Genomic DNA, 25,304 nt, shown 5'->3' on the forward strand with positions numbered 1-25,304 from the left:
CTGTGTGAGCTTCTCTCTGTCAGTGTGCTCAGAGCGGAGCCAGGGGGAGTCACCCAACACCCTGTCCGCTGCTGGTCTGGCCTTGGCGGGCAGGGAAGCTGGAAGATGTCTGTGAGAACCTGACAGAGGTGGAGTGGGATTTGCGGAAGGTTGCCTGGGTCGAAGCATCACTGCTAGAGAGCTGAGCAGTGCCGCTCTGTTTGGACAGAAGCCTTGCTGAAAGGCTGAAGGCCCTTGTCTGTCGGGGGATCTGGAAGGGGTGTACAGTCACACCTTCCCCTTTGAGCTGATGCAGAGGCGGGGAGCCTTCTCTGTTTGGATCCATCATCATTGGAGCTTTTGAGAAAAACTCTGCACATGGACTGGAACTTTGGATTATTAAAGGACTTGCCATGAAAAGTACTGCGAGGCTTTTCATAGACTGGAACTCACGTTGCTGTAGAGTGTTTGTAGTCAGCTCAGTGTACAGCAGGCTGAGTTTGATCTACGACTTTTGGACTTCCCTCTGCCAGAACTCATGCAGCGTGGAGTTGCCAATCCGACAGCGGTGGCCTGGAGCTCCTTGTACGTGTGCCCTTCCCTTCATCTTGATGGGCCCTGACCATGTAACCTGGAGGAACTGTATGACTGCTAGATCTGCTCCATCATGCCTAACCACACAAGAGGTGCTTTCCAGTCATGGTGTTAGATTTCAATGGAAGTTTGTTGTGTGCATTTTTTGATTTCTTAAATATTACGTGATATTTGCAGATGTCTCTACTGTCAGTTGCAACCCCGAATGACACCGAGTGTGGTTCCCAATGGTTTGATGTCCATGCCACCCGGGACAGAGTCTTCAGAGTAAACACGCTGAAGGCAAACAAATCCATGTGAATCAGAGAGATTTGAGCATTTACACAATGGGATAGGATGGCTTAAAGGTGTATGCCCCACCACTGCCATTAGTGTGTTGGGAACAAGTGAGACACAATAGGGTAGCACCATGCTTTCAATGGCAAGTAAGGTTTAGTAAGAGGTACCAGACCATACATTCATGCCCTAGTGACAACACTCAATGGTGGGTATGCACAAATTGGAAAGCGCAGCCTGGCATTACCTGGGCTGCCCCTAATGGCAGTTACTGGATCTGTGGAGAAAAGGCGTGGCAGTGGTTGCCCCCAGAGTGGATTGGAAGATGCTCCCTGGGACTGTTATGGGGTCCCCATGGGTTTGTGAATATCCTAGAGAGCCCTGCAGTAGGGAATTACAGGGCCTGGAAGGTGAGGTGGCAACGAGACATCTTCAGTTTGGCTGATTATGCTTGGAGCATGTTGCCCAGGGCTGGGGTGGCTCCCATAATGTACAAAGTAAATATTTTTGGAAGACCAATGGACATGGCATTGAATACTACTGCTGAGGCACTAGAAGCTATTGGAATAGAGTTGACAAGCATGAGAGCTGCCATTTTGCAGAACCACCTGGCCTTGGATATGATTACAGCGACTCAAGGTGGTATTTGTGCCATGTTGCAGCAGGAACGCTGCATATACATTCCCGACAAGCAGAGTGTGATAAATCACAGCGTAAGAGCTTTGTATGCACAAAATGAGAAGATACATCACCTGGAAGAGGACACCCTCTTCAGACCAATTTCAGACTGGTTTCAAGGAATCGGGGGTGGGTGGTGGTGGAAGCAAGTGGTTGCAGTAACCGTGACTATCATAGGTAGTTTTATGGCTTTGTGTGCTTGCTCATATGGCTGTTGTATTTTGAAATATGCAGTGAAGTAGTTACCAATCCCCTGGTGATCGAACGACAGGGCAAAGAGGATCCGGCCCTCTGGGTAAGACGCGCAGACTCAATCGTCCTTTGATCATCTGAGGGTGGAGTGTTTTGGCCCCAGGCCTGTAACCAAGTCACCAGGAGTTTGAGAGGAGCCTAGAGATCCATAATGCTTTGCTTAGGTTCATTATTGGTGCAATTCCCTTGCTAGTGGGCCTCTGAGCACGTGAGATGAGTCAAAGGTCGATAGCGCGGCCTCAGCACATTCCATGCTAATGAAGGCTAGTATCTTGTCAGGGCCTAGGATGTGCCTGGGAAGTGAGGCTCTGTTTATGCCGAGCTGCAGGTGTCTGTGCTGGGAAAGTTCTGATTGCTTTCCCCCTGCACAAGGGCTGTTAGCCTATGCTGGGAAAGTTGCAGATGAGCGCGAATTGACGCTTGCTGCTGTCATGCTGCCTCACTGCTGACGTGTATGGTATAAGACCCACCGTACCCCTTGGCTCGGGGTTCAGAGAAGCTGTCTGATCCAACCATTGGATACGCCTGTGTGCGGTAAGTACTCAATAAAGGCTCCTTGCAAGAAAACCTGGGTCTGGCTTATCATTGTCTTGGCAGCTCCAAACCTTAGCAGCCAGACAGTTAATGGCTGTGCCATGTTCCGGTCCTCCCTGCACCCGCAGGTTTGGTGGCTGCCCTATCAGCCTGCCCTCGGGCCTCCAGATGCTGCTGTTCAATGCCAAATCGGTTCAGAATAAGGCCCCCCTTATCCATGACCTCATAGTGGATGAGGCGGCCGATCTGGCATGCATAACCGAGACCTGGGTGGGCGAGCAGGGAGGAGTCAGTCTCTCCCAGCTATGCCCACCGGGGTACTTGGTCCAGCATCAGGGAAGGCTTGAAGGCTGGGGAGGGGTGTTGCTGTGTGTCAAGGGCTCCTTGGAGGCCTCTCTCAGTGTAATCCAGTAGCCAAGTCCAGACACAGACAAAGGGATTCCTTTCAAAGCTTTATTCTTCTTTTACAACTTAACAACTCTACCGTTTGCAACAAGATCTGAGCAGCAGCATCCCTATGCCCTAAGTTGGAACAGTTGGTCCCCGTTTGAAAGGCAATTACTGGCAGACCCCTGAACTTAAGGACTAGGGAGAGTCCCTCCCCTTTTCCCTTGGATCCTCTGGGCGCAGCCGTTGTTTGCGTGTCAACCGGGCACTACGCCTCCTTTCCGCGCCCTCCATCTGGCGCCGCTCTCTGCGTCGGCGTCGCGCATCCACCAAGTCTGCTATCTGTGCTCGGTCACTCCCTGGACTGCTATCTAAGCTAGGAATGCTGGTGGGAGGAATCTCCGTCAGCTGTTGGCCCTGGGAAAGAGGAGCGCGCTCCCCTCCCAGGAGCGACTCCTCTCCCTCAGAATCAGAACTACTCTGGGATTCTATGGGCTCAGTGTCCACCCTGACATCATCCCCGCTCCCATGAGGCCCCCCCTCGTGCTCCTCCCCTGGGGCCCCGGGTTTGTGGGGGTACAGCTGGTGGAAGCGCCTCAGCAGCAACGGAGCATGCACATTTTCCGCGGGTTCCTCTCGCTCATCAGGCCCGTACCCCTTCCAGTCCACCAGATATTGCAAGCGGCCACGAGAAAGGCGGGAGTCCAGAATCTCCGTGACCTCAAACTCCTCCCCCTCCACCAGCACTGGCGGCGGGGGGGAGCCGACTGAGCGATGAGGGTCGCCAGAAACCAGGGGGGACAGCAAGGACCGATGAAAAACGGGATGGATCTTCATGGAGGTGGGGAGAGCCAGGCGAAAAGCAACAGGGTTAATCTGGGCCGTAATCTGGAAAGGCCCCGTGCGGCGAGGTGCGAGCTTCCTTGCGGGTGAGTGAGAGGGGAGGTATTGGGTGGACAACCAAACCCAGTCCCCCGGTTGCAGAGACGGGCCCGGCTGGCGCCGCCGGTCTGCAGAGGCCTTGTAGGCTGTCTTGGCTTGCTCAAGGGAGTCCCGTAAGAGGTGGTGTACCGCTCGCAACTCCTCTAAAAAGTCCTGGGCCGCTGGCACCGAAGAGGGAGCTAGGGTGGACGGGAAGGCCTTGGGGTGGTAACCAAAATTGGCAAAAAATGGAGTTAGGCGGGTGGAAGCATGGCAGGCATTGTTATAAGCAAATTCTGCAAGAGGCAGCAAGGAAACCCAGTCATCCTGCTGGTAATTGACATAACAGCACAGATATTGCTCCAGAGTCGCATTGGTGCACTCGGTCTGACCGTCCGTCTGTGGATGGTGGGCGGAGGAAAGGCGGAGAGTCACATGGAGCAATGCCAGTAGCTCCCTCCAGAAATGGGCAGTGAATTGGGCCCCTTTATCGGAAATGAGACCCTCGGGCCATCCGTGGAGGCGGAAAACATGCGCCACGAACAGCTCTGCCATCTCCCTGGCTGTGGGCAACCCAGAGCAGGGGATGAAATAGGCCATCTTAGAAAACAAATCCACCACCACCAGAATAGTGGTCTTACCGTGTGAGCAAGGCAAGTCAGTGATGAAGTCAAGGGAGAGCAGTTTCCAAGGTCCTGAGGGGGTAGGCAGGGCATGAAGCAAGCCTGTGGGCTTGCCTGAGGGGGCCTTCGCCCGCTGGCAGGTTGGGCAGGAGGCGACATAGGACTTGACATTCTGACACACATGAGCCCACCAAAAATCCCTCGTCACTCCATGCAAGGTCTTGGCAACGCCAAAATGCCCAGCTGTGGGGGAGTCGTGGCACTGATGGAGGACCTTCTCGCGGAGGGGTCTAGAAGGCACATAAACCCGACCGGAATGGTAAAGCAGGCCACCTCGCGAAGAGAAGGGGGTAGAGTGGGGGGGGGGAAGAGGCTAGCCCCAATTCCTCCACTTCTGTGCGAACAAAAGCATCCTGAGCCTGTGCAGAGAGAAGGAGCTCCTCCCAAGAATGAGGTACCGCAGCTGCCGCCAGGCCTTGTGGAGGAAGAATCAGAGGGGGGGGGAATTTTCCTCACTCCCTGGCTGGAGGTCAGGCTTACGAGAAAGAGCATCTGCTTGTAGGTTGTCGGAGGCCTTCACATGGCAAATCTTAAGGTGGAACCGAGAAAAAAAAAGCGACCACCTAATCTGCCGCTGGTTTAAGGCACGGGCTGTCTGAAGGTGTTCGAGGTTGCGATGGTCGGTTCTAACTTCGACTGGGTGCTGCGCCCCCTCCAGGAGATGACGCCAGGTCTCCAAAGCGGACTTGATGGCCAACAGTTCCTTCTCCCAGATGGTGTAATTCCTCTCAGACGTGGTCAGCTTCCTGGAGTGGTAGGCGCAGGGTTGCAGCCCGCCGCCCTCCCGATCTGGCTGAAAGAGCACCGCATCAGCCTGCACTACAAAAGGTTTCCTGGGGTCGGGATGTAACAGGATCGGCTCAGAACTGAAAAGCCTCTTACATTCCTCGAAAGCCTGTTGGGCAGATGCCGTCCAATGAAAAAGAGATTTCTTGCCCTTAAGGAGGTCCGTGAGAGGAGAAGAGAGCCGAGCAAAACTGGGCAGGAACTTTCTGTAAAAATTAGCAAAACCCAGAAAACGTTGCAAGTCGTTCTTGGTGGATGGAGCCTGCCAGGAGAGGACAGCCTGGACCTTTGCAGGATCCATCCTGATACCGTCAGCTGAGATAATGTAGCCAAGAAAGTCCAAAGAGGTTAGGTCAAATGCACATTTCTCCAGCTTGGCATAAAGATGGTTCTCGCGGAGGCGCTGAAGGACGGCGGAGACATGAAGCTGATGGGCATCAGAGTCCTCAGAAAATATAAGTAAATCATCGAGATAAACAATGAGGAAAGTGTCCAAATAGTCCCTGAAGATGGCATTCTTAAAACGCGAAAAAGTGGGGGGGGGGCACAGGCGAGCACAAACGGCATCAGTAGGTATTCATACGCTCCGTACTGGGTCCTGAAACAGGTCTTCCACTCATCCCCCTCCCGGATGCGAATGAGATTGTATATGTTACGCAGGTCCAACTTTGTGAAAATCTTGGCTCGCCCCAGGTGCTCCAGCATCTCTGGTATGAGGGGGAGGAGTTACTTGTCAGGGATGGAAACGGAATTTAGATTTCTGAAATCGTGCACCGGGCGGAGCTCTCCAGATCTCTTGGCCACAAAGAAGGTAGGAGCGCAGGCGGGGGAGGAGGAGGGGCAAATGAAACCGCGTTTGAGATTTGTGTCCAAAAACTCCCACAGAGCTCGAAGTTCCGGCTCCGACATCGGATACAGCCAGCCAGCGGGGATGGTCGCCCCCGGAATGAGGTTAATGGCACAGTCAAAAGGGCGGTGGGGGGGAAGCCGGTCAGCCTCCTTCTTGTCAAACACATCCCGAAAAGCTGCATACTTCTCTGGGAGGATGACGGTAGCTGAAGAACTGCCAGAAGCAGACAAGGAGGGGGGAGGAAAGGGTTAAGGCCTGGGCTGGGACTGGCGCCTCCTTTCTGCGCCCTCCATTTGGCACCGCTCTCTGTGTCGGCGTTGCGTGTCCACCAAGTCTGCTATCCGCGCTCTGTCACTCCCTGGACTGCTATCTAAGCTAGGAATGTTGGTGGGAGGAATCGCCGTCAGCTGTTGGCCCTGGGAAAGAGGAGCGTGCTCCTCTCCCAGGAGTGACTGCTCTTCCTCAGAATCAGAACTACTCTGGGATTCTATGGGCTCAATGTCCACCCTGACACTGTGGTCTATAGGAATTCCATCTCCCTCTGCAGGCCCCCTGTCCATGTGACTATTGGTGTGGAGCGTTTGCACCTTGTGTTGGGCCAGCGGGACAGATTGGGGACTCTGTTGGTGTACTACCCACCCCGCTGCTCAACGGACGCCCTAGGTGAGCTGACGGAGGTGGTCTTGGGTGTGCTGCTGAGATCCCCCAGACCGTTGGTTCTGGGGGACGTCAACGTTCACGCCGAGGGCACCTTGTCAGGGGCGGCTCAGGATTTCATGGTCTCCATGATGACCATGGGACTGTCCCAAGATGTCATCGGCCCAACGCATGTAGTGGGGCATACTCTAGACCTGGTTTTCTCAACTAGGCAGGGAGATGGTGATCTGAAGGGACTTTGTCATGGCTAGGCACTTCCAGGATCAAATCGCCTGCATCCGCCGGGTTGTAGACTCCAGTATTGCAGCAGGTGAATCTGGTGAGGTGTCCAGAGCACAGCCTTGTCCAGGTTTCTTGGATGAGCTTCAGTTGGCACAGCTCGAGGACGTGGACAAGGTGCTTGGACAGGTGCGTGCAACCACTTCCATACTGGATCCTTGCCCCTCTTGGCTTATAAAAACTGGCAGGGCCGGAACAGCTGGCTGGGCCAGGGAGGTGATAAATGCCTCCTTGCGAGAGGGAGTGGTCCCGGGCCGCCTCAAAGAGGCGGTGGTGAGACCACTCCTGAAGAAACCCTCCATGGACCTGGAAAAACGTAATAATGTTAGGGCAGTAGCGAGTGTTCCTTTCCTGGGCAAGGTCCTTGAGCGGGTGGTTGCCCACCGGCTCCAGGCACTCTTGGATGAGACCGATTACCTGGATCCATTTCTGTCGGGGTTCAGGCCGGGTTTTGGCACGGAAACAGCCCTGGTCGCCCTGTATGATGACCTATGTCGGGGAGAGACAGGGGGGCGCGACCCTGTTGATTCTCCTTGATCTCTCGGCAGCTTCCGATACCATTGACCATGGTGTCCTTCCGGGGCGGCTCTCTGAGCTGGGGGTGGGAGGCGCTGCACTGCGGTGGTTTCGCTCCTACTTGGAGGATCGGCTCCAGAAGGTGGTGCTTGGGGAACACTGCTCGGCCCCGCGGACTCTCCAGTATGGGGTTCCGCAGGGGGCGGTTTTGTCCCCCATGCTGTTCACCATCTACATGAAACCGCTGAGCGCGGTCATCCGGAGATTTGGAGTGCGCTGTCATCAGTATGCTGACGACACGCGGCTCTATTTCTCCGTCTTGTCTTCTTCTTCAGGTGAGGCTGTGGCTGTGCTGAATCGGTGCCTGGCTGCGACAACGGGCTGGGTGAGGGCCAACAAACTGAAGCTCAATCCAGCCAAGACTGGGGTGCTGTTGGTGGGTGGTTCCGCTGACCGGAGGGAGGGTGCTCACCCCGCTCTGGATGGGGTTGCACTCCCCCCGAAGGAGCAGGTTCGTAGCTTGGGGTCCTCCTGGAGCCGCCTTTGTCACCTGAGGCTCAGGTGGCCTCAGCGGCACGGAGTGCCTTCCACCAACCTCGGTCGGTGGCCAGCTACGCCCCCGTCTGGACCGGGGTAGCCTGGCTTCAGTTGTCTATGCTCTGGTGACCTCCAGGTTAGATTACTGCAATGCACTCTACGTGGGGCTGCCTTTGAAGATGGTTCGGAAGCTGCAGCTCGTGCAGAATGCAGTGGCCAGATTGATAACAGGGACCAGAAGGTCCGAACATGTAAGACCAACTCTGGCCCGCCTGCACTGGCTGCCTATATGCTTCCGAGCCCGATTCAAGGTGCTGGTCTTAACCTATAAAGCCCTACACAGCTTAGGGCCGCAATACCTGACGGCACGCCTCTCCCAAAACGAACCTACCCATACTCTACGTTCAGCATCTAAGGTCCTCGTCCAAGTGCCTCCTCCAAGGGAAGCTCGGAAGGCAGCAACGAGGGAGAGGGCCTTCTCAGTGGTGGCCCATCTGTGGAACAAGCTCCCCAATGAGGTCTGCCTGGCACTAACATTATTATCTTTTCGGTGCCAGCTTAAGACCTCTCTCTTTTCCCAGGCATTTGGCAGCACATGATGGGTTTTAATCGGTCCTGGATGTGTCTTTAGTTAGGACTGACAGTTCAAAGTTGTTGTTTGTGTATATTGTTTGCATGTTTTTATGTGCTTTATTGTAAATGGCTTTTAAACTTTTTATATTGTATTTAATGTTTTAACTTCTGTGAACTGCCCAGAGAGCTTCGGCTATGGGGCGGTATAGAAATGCAAGAAATACATAAAAATATTAAAAAATCAAACAGTAAAATTGGAGAGAAACTAGGAGCAAAAAAACCCAACAACAACCCAGAGGCAACACTAAATCCACTCATGAAATTGCTCTGGAATAAGATCAATTCCCTGGGCCTATGCCCAGAGTCTATACTAATGGTGGAAGTGAAGCAGGCCAGAGCTTCTATGTCTCAAAGGGTCAGGGATTATGACCTACAGGTTTTAAGGTCTGCAGTGGATAGAACTTGTTCTCCTCTGTTTTGAGGGCAGATCTGAGTTATGGGCTGGTAGAAGCAAAATATCTCTCAATGCTTAACATTCCCAAATATTGGCATGCACTTACTTTGGCAAGATTGAATGTCTTACCCTCTGCTCTGTTACAAGGGAGGTTTCAGAAAACTAGTCTTTTAGATCATCTATGCCCATGTGGAAGGAACAAAATTAAATTGGTTATTCATGCTTTAATTTGCTGTTCCTTTTATATAGAGTTTAGAGAGAAATTACTGTCTGATACTAGATCAGATACAAATGTACATTCAACAGAGGATCGGGATACTATCGAGGCTTTTGCTAAATTCTTTTTGAATGCTATGAGAATAAGATCTCTTCAGAACTGATTTTACTGTATATTCCTTAAGGGTGCAATCCTATCAGGATAGGTGGCTGCCTCTGAACCCAGAGGTGACTGCCTATCCAATGCAGGGCAGGAGTGGTGCGGAGGGGAACCTCTCCTCCACACTTCAGCCGCCCTGCATTCATGGCTAGACAGCCAATTTCGGCTGTCTAGCCACAGGTAGGTGGAGCGGGGGCAGGGGTGGCTGGGTGACACATAGAATGTGTCATACTGGCATTTCCGCCCTCCCCATCCTGGTACGCCCCTGCGAACACCCCATATTCGCCGCTCTGCACTTCTCTTACAAGCGCAGAGTGTGGGGCCAATCCCCGCTGCCTATGAGGCAGCGCAGGAGGGGGTGGGGGTCGGTTCTCAGGGAACTAAGCTCAGAGCATGGGTCGGGATAGGATAGGTCGGGAACTGACCTATCCTATGGCCATCTAGCCGCTGACTAGTGGCCATAGGATTGCGCCCTAAATGTGTTTGTAGACTCTTTGTATTTTTGTATGTTCAAAGTCTGGTCAGTGACCGTAATAAAGATGATGATGATGACTAAAGCCACTCAGAATAGCAAGAGAAAATTAAAGCAGCCCAAACACCTGACTAAATAAAAAGCTCTTCACTATTTGCCTAAAGTTTTAAAAGAGTGGAAGCTAGCCAGACTACCGAGGAAAAAGCATCCTACAACCCTGGTACCACATTTATTATTTATTAAATTTGTATCCTGCCTTTCCACCAAAAAAAATGGTGCTCAAGGCAGCTAACTGTTGGAAAGTCTGGCGTGACTTACAGAAGAGTTGCCTTATACAGAGAGAGCGTGGCAACACAGCAATTTGTATTGGAGGCAATAAACACAGGCTAGAGCCAGTTTAGAAGCAGTTCAGATCAACTTAGGGCGCAACCCTATGCATGTTTAGACAGCAGAAAGTCCTACAACTCCCAGCATGCTCCAGCCAGAGATGGCTGGGTGGGGAATGCTGGGAGTTGTAGGACTTCCTTCTGTCTAAACATGCATAGGATCGTGCCCTTCCTTTATTAGTGCTTTTATACACATCGTCGGAAAAGGCGATTTAACACTGTTTAACTTCAAGCATCCCCTAATGCTGGGTGCATGAGAGTAAGTAAGCAAAGGCATGAGATATGGTTACGTGCTTCCTTTTGGAAAGACCACCTGGCACGTGTTGCAGAGGCAAGAGGAGGGAGGAGGAATGGGAGGGAGCAGGAAAAAGGAACTTATCAGACAACAAGGGGGATGAACAAGACAAGCAGCTGTTGATGCAACAACACATTCTCTATCACTCCCTAGTGTCTGGAAGCATGCAGAGTTGTTCCTGTTATCCAGCACTAACAAGAATAAAATACAGATTAAAAATAAAATCTTAATTAAAACATAACAGAAAAATAGATTCATTAAAATGGAATTAAAAATGTAACAATAAAAGAAACAAGCATCACCCAACCAATTGAGAATCCCTTCAGGAGCAGGCCAGATTTCATGCCAAAAGCTGGCCTGAATAAAAACTTATTTACCTGCCGGGAGAATGGCAGCAGAGAGGGGGCTGACCTAGCCTACCGCAGCAGGGAGTTCCAGAGCCTAGGAGCAGCCACTGAGAAGGCCCTCTGTTGCATCCCCACCAAACACACCTCCGATGGCGGTGGGGCTGAGAAAAGGGCCTCCCCCAAATATCTTAAAAACAGGGCAGGCTCGTTTGGGAGAATGTGGTCTGTCCCTTGTCCATGACCTGTGCGAGAGGAGGCATTCTGTCAAATAGCCTTGGCCCCAAATGGTTTAATTAATAACCAATGCCTTTTGAGTTGCAGATCGGAAGCCTGCCAAGACAAATGGATTTTCAATGTTTGCCGAAAGGGGCTAAACACAACTTCGTTGGAACTGGGGGGCCACCACTAAGAAGGTGCTGTCCCTTCAGCTGTGGATGTCGGTTCCTGCCAGCTGACTGCAGCTGGCAGTAATAAATCACTGGCTGGTAACAGGATCGTAAACTTGTCCAAAGCTGTGGGAGCAAAAAAGCGGCTGTAGCAAGGAATGCTTTACCTGGGCAGTGAGTCCAAAGCATTGAGGCAAAGAGAAGTCCGTTGTCCAGTCCAAGGTCCAAAACACATGAGGGAACACGAGCATGGTGGTGCACAAGGTCTGAGGCTGAGGTCTGGCATGCGACATATTGTTGTTCTTCAGCAGTCTTGCCCCAGCCTGCCTTCTGCTTTTAACTACCACGACTTCAAGCAGCAGCATCCAATCAGTCCTCCTGCCTCTGAGAGCCTCTCTGTCTTAACCGGACAAAGGCTCGCCTACGCTGCTCCCGGATGTGTGGCTGCCTTCACTCTGCGGGGGTCGGAGGCGTTTCGCTCTCCGGATCCTCTGGTGGGACTGCAGCTGGGCCTGGAACCTCCACAGGGGCTGAGGGCACTCAGGCTCCTTCTGCGCTGGTCCCTTCCCCTGGGTCTGGAGCCTGCTCTTCCCCTTCATCCTTGGAGGAGTCCAAGGGGGGCATGACAGTGGATGGAGTTTGCCTTAAAACTGATCCAAACCCTGGATTGAACCGGACTGTATGCATAGCACATGCTCAACCCCCTGAGCTGCAGTGCCTTCCCATTCTAAGAGGGAATCCCTGATTAAGCTTACCAGATTCCCCAAAATGTACTGTTGAGATCCTTGAATCCCCCCATGCTGAGCAGACTGGACCAAACAGGGCATCCATCCTCCACTGTGCTCCATTTGTGAGCTTCCTCAGTTAGGGGCATTTCATGTGCTGCCGGCAATCCTTGCATCACGCTGTCTCTTCTAGGAATCAGTCAGTACTCCAGCATGCTTCCCAGCAATGTTTCTGAAAAAAGGACTTCAGGGATCTCCCTCCCCCTCTCTCCCCCTCCCCCCCCCTCTCTCTCTCTCTATATATATGTATTAATCTATTAATGCTTTTTATTTTTTTATGTTTAATTGGCAATCGTCTCATTGTTGGCAAGGTTGTTGAATGGAAACTCAGATGTGGCTGCCTATTTTCTTTCCCCCCCACACACACACAACAGCATCCCGGGCCAAGCTGTCGATGCTGAACACGATGTCCAAGATCCGAGGACAAGTGAAAAACCCGGGCTACCCGCAGTCAGAAGGCCTCCTTGGCGAGTCCATGATCCGGTATGGCAAGGAGCTGGGAGACTACTCTAACTTTGGTGAGCCCCCCCCCCCCCCCCATCTTAACTGGGTTGGTCCTGGTTTTCCCTTGTTGCATTTTGCAGCAAAAATTTGAACATAGAGGACAAAACTGGAGAAAAGCCTGTGTGGTGCCCCTGTGTCCTTATTTACAGCATTATTTTATTTACAGCATTATTTTATTTACAGAATTTTTACCCCATTCTTCAGCCAAAAAGCTGCTCCCAGAGCAGCTTACAAAGATTAAGAATGAGGCAGTCTCTGCCTTCATGCTTGCAATCTAAAAGGCAAGACACAAAAGGAAAAGGCATTGGGAGGGAGGAGGAAGAAGAGAGGGCAAAGCTCCTGCACCCGTTCTTAGTTTCAAAGTTCTTCTAGGTGTTCTTTATGGCAGGGACGGGTGAAACAAGCTCCCTGCAGCTGTCCCTTCTATGGCCAATGTATGGGGCCAGGTTGGTCTCCTCCTTGCCATGACGTGGAGGAGACCAACCCAGTGGCTGACACACACACAGAGGGGGCCAGTTAACACATAACACTTAAGGCAGGTTTTAGTACTACTTGCAGAGCTTCAGGCCTGCACACTCCGTCCTCTACTTCTCCTGAGTTTTTGTTAGCTTTCCCCCAATTCCTGGCTCATCATTAACATACAAACCTGGAATCATGGTTTTAAAAAAGTCTGGTTTGTTGTACAAGCCAGCCAAGCAAACCAGGATTTTCTCTTATCTCATTTAGCAATTAACTAGAGCAGTTTTCCCCAACTTGGTGCCCTCCAAATGTTTTGGACAACACTTCCCAGCATTCCTGAGTATTACCCATAATTATACATAATGTATTGTAATGAATGTATTGCATGGCCACATTTGGAACACTGTGCTGCTCTGGTCGTTTCATCCCAGAAATACTTCTATAAGATGTGTGGGAGGAACCAAAAACAGCAACTGAGCTAGAGCAGGGGTCCCCAACACAGTGCCCACAGGTACCTCCAATGGCACCCACAAATGGGTCCCCAATGTGGTGCCTGTGGGCATCCAATAATATTTTATTTTTTTCGTTTTTTAATATGTGTACCTGGATTTGTATGAAATGCATACAGCCTTCTAGCAATTATACATGGGCTTCAACAAAAGTGGACCAAGCATCCAAATATGTATCTATTTGAAGGTGGAGTCTATATGCCACCCATTCAAATATTGAAAGTGTTGTGAGGTCCTCAGTCTTATATTTGGATATCTGGATATCCAAATATATCCAGATTTGGAAATCTGGACTTGTATTTGGATATCTGGTCTGCTTTTACTGAAATTTATGTGTAATTATTCTTTTTTCCCCCTAAAATGATGTAATATTTGAAACTGAGGACTTTAGAGTATGTTGTTAGATTGTCAATGTTTTGGTTTTGTTATGTTTTTGTTTGTTTGTTTTGTTTTGTTGAAACTCACAATAAAAAACTGATTAAAAAAAAGAGGTCCTCAATCCATCACATTATAGGGGGTGAGTGTTTAGCCTTCCCATGTTTTAATATCAGTCTTTTTAGCTGTCAAAAGGGCACAGATAATCCATTTACACTGATCATTTGTTAATTTCCATGAAGCAGAATTTAAAAGAGCATGTACATCAGTGAATAGTGGTTAAAACGCTGAACTGCAGACCGGAAGGTCGGCAGGACAGCAGTTCGAGACCCGAGTGCCGCGTGACGGAGCGAGCCCCTGTCTTCAGTCCCAGCTCCTGCCAACCTAGCGGTTTGAAAGCAAGAAATTGCAGGTAGATAAAGAGGCACCGCTTCGGCAGGAAAGGTAGCAGCGTTCTGTGCACCTCGGTGTTCAGTCACGCTGGCCACATGGCCATGGAAGTGTCTTCGGACAGCGCTGGCTCTTCAGCTTAGAAACAGAGATGAGCACCACCCCCTAGAGTCGGACATGACTGGCTGGGGACTCCTTTACCTTTACTAAACCTTGGCAGGATTGCTTTACACCTGAGGTCTCCAATGTAGTGCCTGTAGGCACCAATGTAACCCCAGACCCCTCTCTTGGTGCCCAACAGGTTCCCTGCCCTTCCTGATTTTTATTTTATTTCTTTGCTTTTTAAGTATTATTTTTGTCAAGGTGGGAGGCTGGCATGCTGCACAGTGAAGGGCCACCCTCTGGTGCCATCTTTATTGGGTTCAAGACAGTGGGTTTTGTGTTTTGGAGCTCAGACCCTACCTCTGGCTTGGGCTTCGGAGGTTCTTGAGCAAGTCCCTGGCACCCATTTTAGTAATGGGTGAGCCCCCCACACCCATGGCACCTCCACCCTCCAGTCTTTTTCTTTCCTTCTCCCCTGCGTGCAAAGGCAATGCACTGCTCGATGCCGGCGAGTCTATAAAGCGCTTGGCTGAAGTCAAGGACTCCCTGGACATCGAAGTCAAGCAGAACTTCATCGACCCCCTTCAGAACTTGTGTGACAAGGACCTGAAAGAGATCCAGGTAATCCTTGAGGGTGGGTCAGGTTTACAGGCTGCCTCGGGAGGTGATGGGCTTCCCTTTGCTGGAGGTGTTTAGGCAGAGGCTACATGGCCACCTGACAGGAATTGTTAACCACGAACAACCTAGATTTCTCAACTCAACAACAAACCATGGATTCTCCTCCTGGGGTATTCATGGTTAACAACCCATGGTTAAACCAAAGCGCAGGGTTTGCACGTAACAACAACCCACGATTCAACAACAAGGCATGATTCAGTGACAACACATACTCTGGGTTGTCGTTATATGTGAACCAGGCCTTTGTGTGTATTTTTGCAAATGTTCTTGTTTTCGTGCACATTTCTTGGTATGCCTTTGTTTTTTGCAAACCACATCGCAAGCTTTGGAAATGTACGGATTTCAGCGGTAAACTGCATTCCAGTTTGCAATTGGGCTTGGGGAAATGCAGATTTGATAAATTCACATTGAAATGCAAACCGAACTTGCTTCTCATCCATCCCTGTTGTTGACGTGCGTCTGGATTGGGGCAGTTTCCAGTCCTCATGTTTCTGAATGAAGGGCTGCTTTAAATCGGAACATGATAAGCTGCCATAGACTGAGTCCGTCCACATCAGTATCATCTACACCAGGCGTAGGCAACCTTGCATGCTCCAGATGTCTTGCACTCCCAACATCCCCAGCCAGCATGGCCAATGCTCAGGGATTATAGGGATTATATTGCACCACCTGTAAAATTGTTGGTGTGCTTCTTGTTCGAGACCAGAACTCGCCCCCCCCCCCCCCTGTGGCTTTTCTAGGGATTTACTTCTTTTCTCTTTTCTCTCCCTGCCCCCCCGCCCTGCCAATAATAATAATAATAACAACAACAACAACAAGCACCACCTAAAGAAACTGGAAGGACGGCGCTTGGACTTCGACTACAAAAAGAAACGCCAGGGGAAAATCCCAGACGAAGAGCTCCGGCAAGCCTTGGAGAAGTTCAAGGAGTCCAAGGAAGTAGCAGAGACGAGTATGCACAACCTCCTAGAGACGGATGTGAGTGCATCAACAGCCCTGTAGCCCTTAGCTAGTGGCCTTCAGCTGGTGTGTTCGTTCATTTGTTTGTTCATTACATTTCTGTACCACCCAGTAGCCAAAGTGGTCTGGGCGGTTTCCAAAGACGAAAACCCTAAAAATACAATATGATAAAACATCATACAAAATGTACAAAACTGTAGGAACAGTTTTAGACTGTTCACAGTAAAATCCCAGGACCCATTTAAAAACCCCATCAATGGTCCAGGCGCTGGTAACCTCAAGACTGGATTACTGCAACGCGCTCTGTGTGGGGCTGCCCTTGAGGCTGCTCCGGGAGCTGGAGCAGGACGCAGCAGCTCGGCCCCTTTTCAGCGTGCAACTCCTTCGCTGAGGGAACTGCACTGGCTGCCTATTCGCTACCGGGCCAGGTCTAAGGTTCTGGTGCTAGTGTACAAAGCCCTAAGCCACTTGGGACCAGGGTGCCTGAGAGAGCGCCGTCTCCCTTACCAACCTGCCCGGTCACTGAGGTCATCGGAGGGCTTCTCCTGGTGGCTCCACGTGGACCCATGGCCCGGCTGGAGTCCACCAGGAAGAGAGCCTTCAGCGTGGCGGCCCCCTTCCTGTGGAATTCCCTGCCCCTGGAGGTCAGGCAGCCGCCAAGGTTGTGTTGCTTTCGGCGCCTTCCTCTTTTCCAGGAAGGCTTCCTAGACTGACCAGCCACAGGTTTTATTGGTATTCTGTTTTTAAAAGAGCAATTTTAATGTATTTTATTTCCTTCATCATTTTATCTTTTTTTGTTCAGTGCTTCAGAATCTGTTTAGATGTGGAGTGGAATATAAATGCTGCAAATAAATAAATCATATGCCATCAAATGCCTGGGGGTAAATCCTTAAGCTGGCACCAAAAAGATGACCATGTTGGCACAAGGTGGACCTCAGTGGCTTCCATAATTGGGGGGCCCCTGCTGAGAAGACTCTCTCCCTTGTTGCCAACCTCTGAACCTCCCTCAGAGGAGGCAGTCAGATGGCGATTATAGTTTACCTGTAAGTTCCCACAGGAAGAGATGCTCTGTCGGGTATTGCAGTCCCGAGCCATGGAAGGCTTTATCGGTCAAAACCAGCACCTTGAATTAGACTTGGAATAGGCAGAATAGGTGTTCAATGCTCGGAAGTCTGGTCCCCATTATCAGTCTGACTGCCATATTTTGCACAAGCTCCAGCTTACATATCATCTTCAAAAGCAGCCCCCTTACCATTATCAGTAATTAGTAGCATTTCTACATTGCTCTCAGCCAAAAAAAGCTCCCGGTGTGGCTTATAGGGATCAGTACGATAGTTCCTACCCTCAGGCTTACTATCTAAAAGACACAACACAGGAGGTAAAGGGATTGGGAGGGAGGAGGGAAAAAAGCAAACTCAGGCTCCGGTTCTTAAAATTAACTTGTAGTCCTTACTGTGACCAGCTGGTTAAGAGCTGGGGAATGTTTGGAACTTTAATAAAAACAGTAAAAAGTCTAAACAAGAGAGGATTTCACCCTGAGTCTCTTTTCCATGGTCTGAGGAAAGGCTTTGACAAATACTTCTGTGTATGTCTCTGATTCGTATACAAAATAAAATCCTGCATTTGTTAAAGTCAGATGTTTAGACTTTGCCTTTGGTTAGTTTCAGTTGGTGTGTCAATTGTTGACACTCATAATTTGCCCCCTGACCCAAAAAGGTTGGGAAGGGTTCTGCTAAAAGCAAGCCTTTGCCATCCCTTGGGAGTCAGGCAGGATGGCCTTAAACAGTCTCTGTTGGTTTTGTGCTTTCCTGCAGATTGAACAAGTCAGCCAGCTGTCGGCGCTGGTGGACGCCCAACTGGATTATCACAGGCAGGCAGTGCAGATCCTGGATGAGCTTGCAGATAAACTCAAGCGCAGGTAAAAAGAAAAAAAAATTAATGGCACAATCCTATGGCTGCAAGTTAGTGGCTAGACCGCCATGGGATAGGTCAGTTTCCAGGAACCGACCTTGGAGCCCGCGCCCCAAGGTTGATTCCCAGAGAACTGATCTCCACTCCCTCCCATGCTGCCTCATAGGCAGCTCAGAACAGCCCCACGCTTGGAAGAGGAGCATGGAGCGGCAAAAACGGGGCGTTCTTGGGAGCAGGGCAGGAAGGGTGGAAGTGCCATTCCGACACTTCCTATGCATCGTCTGGCGTCTGCCCCCCTCCCCCCCGCTCTGACTTCCCACGGCTAGACAGCTGAAATCGGCTGTCTAGCCGCAAAAGCCGGGCGGGGGGAGTGAGGAGGAGATCCTCAGAGGCAACCATTGATCCAGATAGGATTGCTCCCTCCATTCACTTTTGCATATGTTGCACGATGCACCCTTTTGGCATCCGGCTCATTGGAGTAACTGTCACGCCTCCCTCGGACCCCTCCGAGGATGAAGGGGAATGGCAGGCTCCAGACCCAGAGGAAGGGACCAGTGCAGAAGGAGCCCGAACCCCCTCAGCCCCTGTGGAGGTTCCAGGCCCAGCTGCAGTCCCCCCAGAGGATTTGGAGCGTGAAACGCCCCCGACCCCTGCAGAGCAAAGGCAGTCGCACATCCAGGAGCAGCGTATGCGAGCCTCTGTCCGTTTAAGACAGAGAGGCTCTCAGAGGCAAGAGGACTGGTTGGATGCCGCTGCCTCAAGTCATGGCTGTTAAAAGCGGAGACAGGCTGGGGCAAGGCTGCTGAAGAACAACTTGGTTTACTGAGGTTCTCAGCCTCAGCCCTTGTGCACCACCGTGCTCGTGTTCCCTTGTGTGTTTTGGACCTTGGACTGGAGCTCAGACTTCTCTTTGCCTCGATGCTTTGGACTCACTGCCTGGGTAACACATTCCTTGCTACAAGCTGCTTTTTTGCTTCCCAGCCTTGGACAGGTTTACAGCCCTGTTATCAGCTGGTGATTCATTGCCGCTAGCTGCAGTCAGCTGGCAGGAGCTGAAAGTAACAAGCAGACACCATGAAACAGGACACAGGAAGAGGGCTGTCATGTGGCCTCTGTGTTTGGTGCCATCGTGCTTTGTCAGGATGTGCCAGATTCCCGTGGGCTCTGATTTGTTCACTCCATGTTTATTTGATCCGTTTATCTGATTTGTTCAAATGGATGCATAAATGGAAGAAAGAAAATTGGGAGAAGAGGACCTTTTCCTTGGCTTTCCCACCCCCTTCCCAAATCTGGAACACTCTTCCTAGGGAGGCTCACTTTGAGCGTAATCCTCTGCATGTTTAGACAAAGAATATGCTACAATTCCCAGCGTTCCCCAGTTATCAAGGCTGGCTGGGGAATGCTGGGAATTGTAGGCACCCTTAATTGCCTCTGTATTGTCCTTTTGTCTTAAAGGAAAGACGTTAAAAAAATCTTTAGACAGGTGTCTGACCTGTCAGCCTGATCTGCCTCTCTTGCCACTTCTGGCTGCTGTTTTATGGTTTTTATTATTGTTTTGACCCTTGGCTGGTTTTTATCCATTCTTCCAGTTTGATACTGTTATGTATTTTTATTTTGTGTGTGTTGTTAGCCATTTTGCGTACCATGTGTAGATAGGTAGGGATGTAAATAGAAACAAGAACGGCTAAATAAGTAAAGTCCTTCTAGGACTCGGAATCTCAGAGCTGTAGATCAATGGTAGAGCCTGTGCTTTGCATGTAGAATGTCCCAGGTTATCCCTGGCATCTCCATGTAGGGCTGGCAAAGACTTCTGTCTAAAACCCCGAGAGATGTTGCCAGTCAGTGTGGACAATACTTTAGCTTGATTGACCAAGAGTCTGACTCCAAATAAGGCAGCTTCCAATGTTCCTATTTAAATCAGCTCTTTCTTCAGAACCAAGAGGACTGGATTCTTCCTTTCTCATTCAGGAAAGCCATAGCTCAGTCACAGAGCACCTCTTTTGCATTTAAAAGCTTCCAGAGTCGGTCTTCAGCATCTCCAGGTACGGCTGGGAGAGTCTTCAGTCTGGTACCTTGGAGAGATGCCACCAGGTGGTGCAAATGGTACTGAGCTAAATGGACCAAGGGTCTGACTCAGTATAAGCAGCTTCCTAATTAAATCAGTGTTATATTTAAAACAGGGGCAGGTCACCTTTTACATGTGACAATTTTGGGGGGTGCTGCGGAATGTTTTCTTATCCCCCTTCCTGGACTCCCAATTTTCTTGATCCCCTTCCACTGTTCTTCCCTACCTGCCCCACCCCGCACCTTCTTGCCCCCCCCCCAATGCTTGGGATCCCCCCCCCCTTTACCATCTATCTCTACTGCAGTCACCTCCGCAGCCACAAAGCCCTAACCAGGAAACAGAAAGTCAACAGACTCAGGATACTTTTTCTCCCTATCTCCCAACTTCCTGCTGCCTGGTTAGGGCTTCGTGGCTGCAGATGCGAGGCAGGCAGCAGACAAACGCTGGGGGAGGTGGGTGAAGTAGGTGTGGTGGGGGTGAGGTTGATACGTGACGGTCAGGGTCTTGTTGGGCATTTGTCCTTCTCCCAGGCGGTGTAGACAAACCTCAACTAGATGGGCCGTTTTTCTGACTCAGTGTTAGGGCCTCTCTTACATTCCTTCCCTTTTCTGTCTTGCCTAATATTCCTCCCACAGACTCTGGCATGGCTTGCTGGGGGTGTCTGGGAGTTGTAGTCCAACACCTTTGGAGAGCACCAGTTTGGGGAAGGGTCCATGGGAAAAACAGCTCAAGGGAAAAAAATCAGATCCACTGCGCCAAATTAAAGAAACAAAACAAAACAGCAGCTTTTGAAACAACTTAAGATGCAGCAGTATGGAACCAAAAACTCCAGCAGGGAATAGGCTTTAACAGAAACTTTCTAAACCAACGATGTCTGTTCCTTGGAAAATTGGAATGTTTTACAAATCTGCCAATTGGGGGTGGGTGGCTGCTCTGTTGATCAGAATGTTTAAACCATTCCTCTGGGTGTGTGGGATTACAACTCCCATTATCCCTAACTGGCATGGCCACAAAGTGGCCAATTACTCGCCTCTGATGACAGGCATTCTTTCTTTCTTCCTCTCCCCAGAGTGAGGGAGGCATCCTTGCTCCCCAAGCAAGAATATAAGCCAAAGCCCAGAGAGTCCTATGAATTTGTAGAGAGCGACCAATCGAATGGCGGCTTTTCCTGCAACCCCACCCCCAAAGTCTCAGGTAAGGGTGGCTCAGGTGCATTCCTTAGCCAGAGGGGAGGGGAGTGGCTTGGAACGTAGCAGGTGGGGACCCTCCAGGATGCAGAGGGCTTCGAGGTGGTGCAAAATGTGTAGAAGGAAGAGGAACATTGCCCTTTCACAATCCTCACCTCCACTGCTAAGCAGGGCCTCTTTTCCAGTAGCTGTTGCTGTCTTTCTCCATTTTAAAGCGGTGGGGGCTGCAGCCAGTGTGCTCTGGGAGGCGACTGCATGGTGTACTGTGTCCAGTTCTGGGCACTGCACTTTATAATAGAATCATAGAATAGTAGGGTTGGAAGGGGCCTACAAGGCCATCGAGTCCAACCCCCTGCTCAACGCAGGAATCCAAATCAGAGCATCCCAGACAGATGGCTGTCCAGCCTCATCTTGAATGCCTCCAGCGTGGGAGAGCCCACCGTCTCCCTAGGTCATGGGTTCCATTGTCGTATTGCTCTAACCGTCAGAAAGCTTCTCCTGATGTTCAGCCGGAATCTGGCTTCCTGTTAGTGGAGCCCATTATTCTGTGTCCTGCACTCTGGGATGATCGAGAAGAGATCCTGGCCTTCCTCTCTGGGACAGCCTTTCAAGTACTTGAAGAGCGCTATCCTATCTCCCCTCAGTCTTCTCTTCTCAAGGCTAAACATGCCCAGTTCTTTCGGTCTCTCCTCATAGGGCTTTGTTTCCAGTCCCCTGATCATCTTGGTTGCCCTCCTCTGAACCCTCTCCAGCTTGTCTGCATCCTTCTTAAAATGTGGTGCCCAGAACTGGACACAGTACTCTAGATGAGGCCTAACCTGTGCTGAGCAGAGGGGAACTAGTACTTCCTGGGTTTTGGAAGCTATGCTTCTGTTAATGCAGCCCAAAAGAGCATTGGCCTTTTTTGCAGCCACATCACATTGGTAGCTCATATTCAGCTTGTGATCTGCAATAATTCCAAGATCCTTCTCTCTTGTAGTGTTGTTGAGCCCCATCTTGTAACTGTGCATTTGGTTTCTTTTTCCTAGATGCAGAACTTGGTATTTATCCCTATTAAATGTCATTCTGTTGTTTTCTGCCCAGCGCTCCAGTCTGTCAAGATCACTTTGAATTTTGTTTCTGTCTTCCAAAGTATTAGCTATCCCACCCAATTTGGTGTCATCTGAAAATTTGATCAGCATTCCCTGCACCTCCTCCTCCAAGTCATTAATAAAAATGTTGAAGAGCCCAGGACTGAGCCCTGTGGTACCCTGCTCGTTTTCATCATTGATAAGCACTGTTTGAGTCCTATTCTGTAGCCAACTGTGGCTCCACCGGATCGTTGTTTCATCTAGCCCACTTTGAGCTAGTTTGCTCATCAGGATATCATGGGGCACTTTGTCAAAAGTTTTGCTGAAGTCGAGGTATATTATGTCTACAGCATTCCCATGGTCCACAAGGGAGGTTACTTGATCCAAAAATGAGATCAGATTCGTCTGGCAGGATTTGTTCTTGACAAATCCGTGTTGGCTTCGAGTAATCACGGCATTGTTGTCAAGGTGCTTCCAGATGGATTGCTTGATCATCTGCTCCAGAATGTTCCCAGGGATTGATGTCAGCTTGACTGGTCTGTAGTTCCCAGGTTCCTCCTTTTGCCCTTTTGGAAGATAGGGACAACATTAGCCCTCCTCCTGTCATCTGGCACTTCACCCGTCCTCCATGATTTCTCAAAGAGAATAGACAGCGGTTCTGAGAGTTCTTCCGCCAGTTATTTTATTACTGTAGGATGTAGTTCATCTGGCCCTGGAGAGTTGAACTCATTCGAAGTAATTAGGTGTTCCTTGACCATATGCCTATCGATCTCAAGCTGCAGTCCTGCCCCTTCAGCCTGTACTTCGCCTTTGCCAGGGGGGTCATAGACCCTCTTTTGGGAGAAGACTGAGCCAAAGTAGGAATCGAGCACCTCTGCCTTTTCTTTGTCCTCTGTTAGCATTTTGTGATCCCTATTTAACAGCTGAACCATGATTTCTTTCCTCTGTCCTTTACTAGGCACGTACCTGAAGAAAGCCTTTTTGTTGCTTTTAGCCTCCCTCGCTAACCTCCGCTCGTTCTCAGCTTTAGCCTTCCTGACGCCATCCCTGCAGTTCTGTGCTACCTGCCTGTACTCTTCCTTTGTTGCTTGGCCTTCTTTCCACTTCCTCTATGTGTCCTTCGTTGTTTTCAGGTCATCTCTAAGCTTTTCGTGAAGCCACATTTGCTTCTTCTGTTGTCTTCCACCTTTTCTTCTTGTTGGAATGGTTTGTAATTGCGCCTTGAGAATTTCCTTTTTTCACCGCTCCCACCCATCTTGGACTCCTTTTCTCGTAAGGGTCGCTTGCCATGGGACCTTACTGATCATTGTTCTGAGTTTATGAAAATCAGCTTTCCTAAAATCCAGGGTATACGTTTGGCTACACTCGGCTTTTGCTTCCCTTAGAACCAAGAACTCAAGTGCAACATGGTCGCTTTCCCCCAGAGTTCCTGTAACTGCTACTTCACCCACTAAGTAATCTCTGTTGGTTAGGATCACATCAAGGATAGCCGATCCTCTAGTTCCTTCCTCCACTTTCTGTAGGAGGAAGTTATCCGCCACACAAGTCAGGAATTTCCTGGAGGGGCCATGTTTTGCAGAATTTGTCTCCCAACAAATATCGGGGAAATTGAAGACCCCCATTACTGCTACATCATGCTTCCTTGAAACATTGGCTATTTGCGTTTCAAAAGTTTCATCCTCGTCTTCTCCTTGATTGGGTGGCCGGTAGTAGACTCCGACCACCAGGTTCCTTTTATTCTTTGCTGCATTTATTTTGATCCAGATGCTCTCGATGGGGCTACCAAGCTCATCCTCCTGTATTTCTGTGCAGAGATATGTATACCGTGCAACCCCGCCTCCCTTTCTGTTCCTCCTGTTCTTTTTGAACAAGTTATATCCTTCAATCGCTGTATTCCAGTCATGAGAGTCATCCCACCAAGTCTCAGTTACACCTATCAAGTCATAATTTCCCTCCTGTATTAAGAGTTCAAGTTCGTTCTGTTTGTTTCCCATACTCTGGGCATTAGTATATAGACATCGAAGACCATGTGCTTCATGGTCCGGCTTTTTTCCTACATGTGTCTGAAGACTATATTTGGGTGCTATCAGAGCTGTTCTCTCCATTGCGGTGCATGAGTCTTCATCCATTGTTACCCCCAACTTTACCTCATCCTTCCCTGTAGGATTTAGTTTAAACCCTCCTGATGAAGTTCTTCATGCTGTGGCCAAACACATTCTTCCCAGCCCTTGTGAGGTGCAACCCATCCCTTGCCAACAGCCCATCTTCCAGGAAGTATAGCCCGTGGTCCCAGAATCCAAGTCTCTCATGCCAGCACCACCTTCGTAGCCAGTCATTCACCTGGAGTATTTTTCGTTCCCTTTCTATCCCTCTTCTAACTACTGGAAGGATGGATGAGAAAACTATCTGGGCCCCAAAGTTCTTGAGTTTCCTTCCCAGAGCTTCAAAGTCTGACGTGATTTCTTCGTAGCTCCTCTTGGCGGTATCATTTGTTCCTACATGGATGAGAAGAAAGGGATACCTGTCAGTGGGCTTTATGAGTGCAGGCAACCTTTCAGTCACGTCTCTAATCTGTCCTCCCGGGAGACAACATACCTGGCGAGTCCATGCAGCAAGGAGTCTCCCACTCCTACCACCCTTCTCTTCTTGTTGTAGGCCTGGGTTTCATCGCCTCTGTTTGACAGACCTTCAGCCTCTTATTCACTCTCATGTAGGTTCCCCTGTAATTCTTCCTCTGCAGGCTGCCCTCCAGTCTCATCCTCAAGTACCTGGAATCGGTTCCACAGCTCCACTGCTTCCACTGGTGCAGAGTGGCATCTAGTTCTTCTTCTCCTCACTGTCACCCTTTTCCAAGGAGTATCCTCTACTCCATTTTTCCTCACCTCAGCATTTCCCACTTCTGCCTCATCTTGCTGTTGCTCTTCAAGCTTCTGGTCTGCCCTTTGCTGCTGTAGTTCCCCCATTCTGTCCAAGAACTCTTCGTGTTCTCTTATTCCCCGGAGGGCCGACAGTCGCCGCTTCAGTCCACTTACTTTTTCCTCCAACAGCATGATCAACTTGCACTTGTTGCAGGTGTAGGCCAGGTTGTTCT

At 50.1% G+C, this 25,304-nt stretch overlaps 1 protein-coding gene across 3 annotated transcripts in view; it reads left to right on the forward strand.

The window, feature by feature from the left end:
- LOC146334073 (endophilin-A2-like) overlaps window positions 1-25,304 on the forward strand; it is a 90,350-nt gene that overhangs the window by 53,611 nt on the left and 11,435 nt on the right. For all 3 annotated transcript variants that reach the window (XM_084825168.1, XM_084825169.1, XM_084825170.1), the window contains 5 exons: window positions 12,378-12,521; window positions 14,830-14,963; window positions 15,840-15,998; window positions 17,795-17,898; window positions 21,026-21,150. In XM_084825168.1, coding sequence (XP_084681294.1) covers window positions 12,378-12,521; window positions 14,830-14,963; window positions 15,840-15,998; window positions 17,795-17,898; window positions 21,026-21,150 — 666 coding nt within the window. The remainder of the gene's footprint in view (window positions 1-12,377; window positions 12,522-14,829; window positions 14,964-15,839; window positions 15,999-17,794; window positions 17,899-21,025; window positions 21,151-25,304) is intronic.

Source organism: Heloderma suspectum, chromosome W (genome assembly GCF_057233095.1).
Source record: "Heloderma suspectum isolate Gila_16-S chromosome W, 16-S_ref, whole genome shotgun sequence".
Lineage (NCBI taxonomy): Eukaryota > Metazoa > Chordata > Lepidosauria > Squamata > Helodermatidae > Heloderma > Heloderma suspectum.